Source organism: Grammomys surdaster, unplaced genomic scaffold (assembly GCF_004785775.1).
Source record: "Grammomys surdaster isolate TR1022 unplaced genomic scaffold, NIH_TR_1.0 351, whole genome shotgun sequence".
NCBI lineage: Eukaryota > Metazoa > Chordata > Mammalia > Rodentia > Muridae > Grammomys > Grammomys surdaster.
The window spans coordinates 2,950,612-2,959,523 of NW_021604770.1; the positions used below are offsets into that span (position 1 = coordinate 2,950,612).

Genomic DNA, 8,912 nt, shown 5'->3' on the forward strand with positions numbered 1-8,912 from the left:
GACTCTTTCCATCTCTACCCTGAGGATCCCCAGAGGTCTATGAGGCCAAGTGTGGCCATGGCCTTACCAACCTATGTGATCCAGTAGAGGTAATGTAGCGGTCACACTTACAAGTGTGTGCCATAGCAGATGGGTTAGCGCAGCAGGACAGTTGCATCATTTCCCATCTGAGATGATGATCCTGAGTACAGGTGCCCACATGCAAGGCATAGTCTGGGGACTACATAATGACTGAAGGAAAGCTATGACAGCACATCAAAAGTTGACAGATGTTTGGCTTCGTAATAGCACATGTTAAGATTATGAACAGTTGGAAATAATATTCTGGTCGCAGTATATTGACAGAACCATAAAGTGGCTATAACAACAGAGCAGATGTTCTCTGATACCACAAAAGGATGATTCTAGAAAAACTGAGACAAATGTTAACAAATGGGAGTTTAAAATGTTTTTTGGCTTTGATTCACTAGAACAGCTTACTTGGTGGCAAATTTATTATCAACTACTTCAAGTCTTTTGTTCAAAACATATAAAACACAGGCTTGGAATTACACTAGTTTAGCTTTAGCAGATGAAAACATTACCTTAAAATTTTATGTAGTCTTTCATAAATGATGAATTCGGCTCATGCAATTGTAAAGAAACAAAACCACACCCAATAGTCCTACAGATAGAGAGACTGCTTGTCAAGTTTTCTCCTCCCAGGGAAGTGTATAGCAGGAGAACTTTGAGGAAAGATGTGCCCAAAGGTGGGGACAGTCAGGCTGGTGCTCCTGGCCACTAGGAATTCAAGCAAGTTTCTAAAGTGCAGAGCTGGAGAAAATCTAGAAATCAAGCACATGGTTACAGTCCTGAGGCTGGTAAGAGGACTGAAGAGCCTCCTTTAGCTTCTTAAGTAAGAGATGCTCAGCAGGTACACTCAATGGAGATATCCTCAAATCAGAGATAAACAGAGGCTTGAAGTCTACACAGTTCTGGTGGCAAGCATTTCCAATAAGATGTCCTCAGCATGACCTACATGCTCATCCGTATCTGGATCTTGTGTCTGAAAACCCCAGCATCTTTCGGAGTGTAAGCATTTAGTAGTATCTGATGCACTGGGGCTGTTGGCATGGTAGCACCCATCCTGGACCCCACAGCCAAGCATGCTGCTCCTTTCTGTGTAGTCTACATACATGCACTAGTGTAATGTCCCATGTCCTGCTCGATTTGTGACAACTTTCTTTTCTAACCTCCTTGCTCCATTTCTCCCTATAGCCAGTGACAGCCTTCAAACTCCTCACCATTTCCAGATGTCACATTTTGTTCTTCATGCTTTTGTTTACTGTTTCTAGCATTTTGTTCTTCTGCATTTCTCTCTTGTTCCCTGTATTTATCCTGTTGGAGTCCTTAGTGGATCATTCATGCCCATTGAGTGGAAAGCATAATTTGATGACTTTTGATTAAATCATGTTTGGAGAATAATAATTAAAATGATTTTTAAGACATTATTAAAGTTCATAGGGTTTTTTTTTTATTTGTTTTTAGTCTGTCTCTCATCCCTTCAGTGTGTCGAACACTTTGAGAGCTGGCAGAGTCTTACCAACATTTACATCTAAGGAGCTTGCAAAACACTGAGAGAGAGAGCTGGGAACAATTTGCTCCCAAACTGTGAGCATGTCCTTTCATCTCAGCAAACCTAGAGATGATGGTGAACGGAAAGTCCTTTGGGTCTCTGAGCGAAGGAGGTGTAAAGACTTGAGGGCTTCTCTGATCTTTAGCATGAGCCCACAGACTCCTTTAGGCTTTCTATGTCCCATTTGAGTAACAACAGGAGACTTTTTTTTCCTGTAAAATAGTAGCAAGATACCTGGGGCCCACATGCCAAAGTTCTCGTTTTTTTAAACATTAAGTTCAATATTCATACTTATATGGCAGTCCAAGTTGTATCACTAAGTGATGGCTAGCACCGCTGGACTCTTTTTAATATTAAAAATAAAATAATGCACAAAGAGGTTTTTACATTCAACCTCTGGTTCTATTTTTGTGGATTTAGAGTAAAAATTTCATGGCTTTTTAGATTGTTTTTATTACAATATGTATGTATGGTAAATATTGTTTTTAAAGGTCCAACTAAGGAATAAATGGTACACCCATCTTGATCAAAGATTTCAAATACGAAGTTCTGATTTCAGCCTTTTATTTCTTCTTGTAAGCTGTTTGACTAAGATTATCAGGATATCCTTATTGAGTAATGGTAGGGCAAGATGGAAAAGTCACCTTTCACAAGTCACAAGTGAAAATGACTGTGCAAAAGGTGAAGGGCTCCGTTGTGCACATCCAGCGCACAGCAGTAAACTCTAGTCTTATGGTCACCGAGGACTTAGAAATACTGTTTGTGTAAAAACGCACAGTTAAACTTATACATTCAATATTTAATCTGTAGCTAACTACACATATATAGGAAGGTATGTATATAGGCTTATGCTCAATTTCAAATATGTAATTAAATGTATACATCTATGGTAGTATTCTTGTAGTATTTCTCTTGAATAAGTTGGAAAGAAGTATAGCACTTCTGAGTACAGATGATCACTGCCTTTCTGAGGTACTTCTTAAAGGCTTCATAATTATATTTTTAATCTACTTTGGGGGCCTGAAAAATGGCTCCATGGGTAAAGTGCTTATAGCAGCAGCCTGAGAACCAGAGTTTGGCACCCCAGCACCCATGTAAAAGCTAACTGGGTATGAATACCCTACTGTAATACCAGAAAGCAGAAGGCAGGGACAGGCTTCCCAGTGCAAGCTGACTAACCAGACCAATCAAAATAGCAAGCTCCAGGTTTAATGGAAACCCTGCCTTGGTATATAAGGTTGAGAGCGCTCAAGGAAGACACCTACTATCAATCTGTAGCCTCCACAAACATATACACACATGTGTAACCACACACATGTAAACATACGCACCCACATACACATGTACATATGCAAAACAAATAAAATCTATTTCTCCTTTTCCTAGACCATAATCTCCTTGAAGACAAGTGTAGTTTTGTTGTTGTTTTTTTTTTAATTCTCTATTCCTACAATACATCCCTACTGCAGCTTCCCCTCCTTTTACTCTTTTCTGTCCCCCCCCAGCTCCTAGATCCCCTAGATTCACTCCCCCTTTGTATTTCCCCCCCAAAAAGAGTGGATCTCTCAGGGACATCAACTGAACACACAAGATACTATGTAAGACTAGACACAAACCCTCACATCAGGGCTGGACGAGGCAACCCAGTAGGAGGAAAAGGGTCCTAAGAGCAGGCAAAAAGAGTCAGAGACACTTCTACTTCCACTATCAGGAATACCCCCAAAACTCCAAGCCAACAACCATAACATATATGCAAAGGATCTAACGCAGACCCACGCAGGCTCCGTGACTGACACTTAAGTTGCTGTGAGCCCCCTTCATCCCCCTTAGTTGATTCTGCCTACCATACTCTTGAGGTGTCTTCAACTACTCTGGCCCCCACAATTCCTCCTCCTCTTTTCCTCAGGGGTTCCCCGAGCTCTGAGGGGACAGGTCAGATGACACCTCCAACCTGGGATCTCTCTTCACCTAATCTTCGGCTGTGGATCTCAGCACCAGCTCTCAACAGCAGCCAGAGGTGGTCTCTCTATGATGACTGGACTAGGCACTGATCTATGAATATATCAGCACATCCTTATTTTCTTTCTTTTCTCTCTTTTTTCTTTCTTTTTTTTCTTCTTTCCTTCCTTCCTTTGTTTCTTTTTTCCAGTTGTGTTTGGTTCTACCCCAGGTCTCTGGTCATCCAGGTAATGTCAGGCATGGCTTCCCCCTGGTGGCATGGACCTCAAATTAGACCAGCCATTGGTTGGTCACTCCCACAAGTTCTCTGCCACCATTATCCTAGCATATCTTGCATACAGGACAGATTGTAGGTCTAAGGTAGCTGGAACACCAATCCAGCCATTGGAAGCCTTGGCTGGTTGCAGAAGATGGACTGTTTAGGCTCTTGGTACTCCATTACTAGGAGCCCTTGCTTGGTACCCCTATAGATGCCAGGAGTTTCTACTGCACCAAGTTTTCACATCACCCCCAATGCCTCCCATTCATTCTAGCCATCTCTCCCCATACATTCACTCCATCCCTCACCATACCATTTGATCCCTCCTGTTCCCATCCACACCTACCTCCAGTCTACCTGCAGATCTATTCTGTTTCCCCTTCCCAGGGAGATTCATGTGTCCCCTCTAGAATCCCCCTTGTTACTTACCGTCTCTGAGTCTGTGGGCTGTACCATGTTTATCATTTACTTACCAGCTAATATCCACTTGTAGGTAACTACATACCATGTTTGTCTTTCTGGGTCAGTGGGGTTAAGCAAATGTAGTTTTTAATTAGGTCTTGAAGACTCTAGAAAAAGAGGACAGAAAGGAAGGCTAATTCAGGTCACAGGTCATGACTGTATAAGTTAACATTTAGGTTTCTATTTAAGTCTTTAAGTTCTTTAAATATAAACAGATTATTTAACATAGGCAGTATCATGTGTTTTCTTAGTTCACTAAATATTTAATCCAGTGGTACCAGGTGTAATCCTAGAATCAGCATATCTGCATCTCCTGGAAACTTAGAAAATTCTTGGCCCTCTACCCAGACCTATTGTCAGAAACTCTGGTGTCAGGTCCCAGCTATCTGTTCTAACAGACTTTCCCAAGTATTCCATTAGAGAGCTCCTGGCCTACACTAACAGTAGTTCATGGACTAGTTGAAACTCCATGGGCTTTGATACCAGACCTTCATTTGAATCTCACCTCCTCTACTTCATAGGTCTGTGGCTGGCAGTCTCAAACATACTGTCTATGAGTTGAGATGTTTCAGATAATGCTTCTTTTCCAGTTCTGTGGTAAGGATGGATGACCATAAGTGCCTGTTACTGTAGCTAGTATACTATAGGCCTATGACAAATGGTAAGTACTTAACTCTGAGTTGCTTTAAGCTTCAGCATTTTTGTAGATACTGTTTCTACACTAATAAGCTTGTTTACTTATTAATTAAAGCATGTTCATATTTTTGCTTCTAGAGTCAAATGCTCAAAAAATTGAGGACATCTATGGTCTGAATGGTCAAATAGAGCACAAAGTAGCTTTTCTGAGAGCTCATGTACCAAAGGATGTGAAGCTTGTACTCATTGGCCATTCCGTAGGCAGCTATATTGCTCTTCAAGTGATGGACCGTGCCCCCGACCTGCCTGTAAGTATGCCTTAGAAGGTGATCGTGCGTGCCTGATTGTGTATTTGAAAAAATCCTCATCTTTCCTTTGATTTTTTTTTTTGAAAGCAGAGGGAGAGGTGTGTGGTGTCTACCTTTACCCTTTTCTCTTTATTACCAAAGATGTGTTTCAGAAATTCCCATGATATTCCAGTGAATAATGGTGGGAAAGAGATTTTCTAAATGAATGCCTTTGAATCTAGTGTTCTCTGGGGTTCTGATGTCATGGTTAACTTTCTGTCTTTTATAAAGCAATGTTTAAGAACAGTTACTGAGAGTGGCATGGGAAGGACTCTGTCTTTATTGAAAGAGTGTTCTGAAAATATTCATAGGCTGGAGAGATGGCTCAGAGGCTAAGAGCACTGACTGCTGTTCTAGAGGATCCAACAAGTGTAACTCCCACCAGGTGGTTCTCAGCAGTCTGTAACTACAGCTTAGGGAATCTGTGCCCTCTCTGGCCTCCACAGGCACTGCATGCAGACGGTGCACAGATAAACCACCCACAAAATAAAAACAGTAAATCTCCAAAAAACTTAAATAAGAAAATATTCCTGTCTCTTTTAAGAAGCAAAATGGTGCACCATCATCAACAGATCAATGCCCATCCTTGTAGAATATGTTAGGTAGATAGATAATGAGTTTAGATTCTTTTCTGTTTTGTAGTTTGCAGATACATATGTATCCTTTCATTCACAGACTCACTTTCTTTGTCTTTTTGTTTGTTGTTATGATCCTGGAGATGAAACTAGGGCCTAAAGCATGATAGACAAGTGCTCTACTACTGGGCTGCACGCACAGCCTCATCCAATTGGTTCTTAAGTGCAGCCATGTACTGTATAGTGAGGCATTGAAGTCACAGATTTCAACTTAGAGAGTGAACTGCTTAAGAACCTTTAAATAAAGGTGCGCTTTAACCCACAGTGAGTAGCTGCAATTTACAAGTTATTTCTTCATTTGGCTTATGTGTGTAAAACCACTTCTGTGTTATCTTGAAGAAGCCCCTGAGGATACAGGTTGTTTTTTAGCAAAGGGCCTGGAGTCTCGTGGATGAGACAGCTAAGCAACAGGAAGGGATCCCTTCACAGCGTCCCTGTCCATGAATATTTTCACTCTGTGTGATAAAATATCTCCAGCAGGGTCTTGGATCCCAGTAGGAATTTGCCTCCTTTCCTGCCAGCTTGCTTCATTCAGTGCTCAAACCAGCACTTGGAAAGAGTACAACTATAGACTCTGACTGTTTTTAATACCAAATGGATTTTAATTTTCTCCTTTTGGATATAAGAAAATATATTTTTATGTCTAAGTGTGAATTCAATAAATTGAAGATTATTCATTGAATTCTTACTTCCACTCAGTTATATTTTACCCTAGATACGGGCTTTTATTCAGGAAGCAGCCTTCCTTTTGATGTTAGCCTTGGCGTCACTTACAATCTCTTTTTTGTCCTTGAAATTCCTCTCACACTGTGTGGCTACCATATTTCCCAGCACCCAGGCTGCGTGTGAGCACCTCTCTCCATGCAGTAAGTGTGAGCTTTGTCTCTAGCCTACTCACTTAGGCTCAAATCAGTTTTTGACATTTTTTATTTGTGTAAACTTGGACAAGTCATTGAGTCTCTATCTCAGTGTCTCCATCAGCAAATTGGAAATAATTCATGTATTCTTCAAGGATTTTGTGAGGATTTATGTAAAATATTAAAAGTGTTGCCTGGGATTTCAATGTTCTAAGCAAGTATCTATTATGGTTTTTATGGAAATAATACTAGACTCATTTCAAGCATTAGGTTAACTACTGTATTGATTACCTACTGCTATATATCGAGTTGCCCCAGACCAGTATTGTAAAGTCATATGTATTTACTACCAGTTTCTAGTCAGAAATCTGATCACAGCTTGTCCAGATCCCAGACTGCAGAGTCGTTGACAAGATAGTAATCATGTGTCTTCCCAGGGTTATAGTCTCCTGTGAACACTTAGATTGAGATGGGAGGATAGGAAAGGATAGAAAGAAGGAAAGGAAGGAAAGAGGGGAGGGGGAAAGGGAGAGACACAAGCTTAACACAGTCCATTTGTGAAAACATTATGATCAGGAGTTTCAGAGAGCTGAGAAACTATATTTCCTCCTCTTTAATGGTCTGGAGAGATGGCTCCACAAGTAAAGCACCTGTTCCACAGCCATGAGGACGTGAGTCTGGATCTCCAGCACCTGTGTAACAGCCAGGTGTGAGCCCCAGTTCTATGGGAGCAGAGTGTAGATACCTGGAGCTCGTGAACCTGCCATCCTCAAAAACCCGTGAGCTCCAGATTCAATGAGAGTGTCTCAAAAACTAAGCACAACTGAGAAAGACCCAGCATCAACCTTTGCCTTTACATGTACATTCACAGACATACATGTACACACATACATGACCATATAGACACACACATATATCACATACGGAGAGAAGAGACACACAGACACAAGTAGTAGACTAGAAAATAATGTGTGTGATTGTACATGAAAGGCACCTTTAGGGAGGTAAAGGTGTTTTCTGTACACGTTTGTGTTTTCATTACTCAAAGGTTTTATCTGGGGCTGGAGATGGTTCCACAGTTAGGAATAATTGTTGCTCTTACAGAGGGCCTGGGTTCAATTTCCAGAATCTGCATGGTAGCTCCCAGCCATTTATAACTCTAATTCCAGGGACTCTGACACCTTCTTCTGATGTTTGTAGGCACCAGGCATGTGCATGGTATACATACGTACATACATACATACATACATACATACATACATACAGGCATACAGGCATAACTTCACACAAAAAAAATCTTTTTTTTTAAAAAAAAAGCTATATCTGGTTTCAATTATCTACATTGTTGAAATTCTCCACCATGACATCCTGCCTGCCTCTCGACCACTAAACACCTGGGCCAGTTAATAACTGCTGGTGTGATCCATGCCGAGGCGTTGAAATCCCAGTGTCTTGAAGACAGCACACTGCCTGCATGCCTGAAGTTAACATGAAACGCTCCATTTAAGATGCATTTGACAATCAAGTAAGTTGTGGAAGCCAGAGTGTTGCAATCCCTAATCATTTTGCCAAAAATAAGTTAGCTGTTATGTTTTATAACATATGAAGTGTGATAATAAGAAACTTGTGTTCCCATCTCTTCTGTTATTTTTACTGGAATTTTTGACTCCCATAAGATTTTGAGGGCATATTTGTAGTTTGGTAGCTGGTTTGTTTGGTTTTCCTTTGGTTCAGCACTTTGCAATATTTTTGTGTAATTTTTGACACCTTTGTTCTTACATCATTTAAGAGACTCGTTGTATAATGCCAAAAATATTGTCTGACCTATAGCTCAGTACAGTGCAAAATAATTGCATCTTTTAAAATGTGGAATTGATTTTTTTTGTTTCTCTCTTTAATCTAGTTTGATATATATAAAAAAAATTAGAAATAGAAGTTTGTCAGATACTTCGAAAGTGGTGTCCAGACAGGGATTTTTTTTTCTTTAAAAAAGTTAATTCGACAGGCAGTGGTGGCACACGCCTTTAATCCCAGCACTTGGGAGGCAGAGGCAGGCGATTTCTGAGTTCCAGGCCAGCCTGATCTACAGAGTGAATTCCAGGACAGCCAGGGCTACACAGAGAAACCCTGTCTCAAAAAAAA

General features: G+C 40.7%; 1 protein-coding gene across 3 annotated transcripts in view; it reads left to right on the plus strand.

Moving 5' to 3' along the window:
• The window catches only part of Ldah (lipid droplet associated hydrolase), an 83,403-nt gene that overhangs the window by 24,466 nt on the left and 50,025 nt on the right, over positions 1-8,912 (plus strand). For all 3 annotated transcript variants that reach the window (XM_028779398.1, XM_028779400.1, XM_028779399.1), the window contains one exon: positions 5,070-5,239. In XM_028779398.1, coding sequence (XP_028635231.1) covers positions 5,070-5,239 — 170 coding nt within the window. The remainder of the gene's footprint in view (positions 1-5,069; positions 5,240-8,912) is intronic.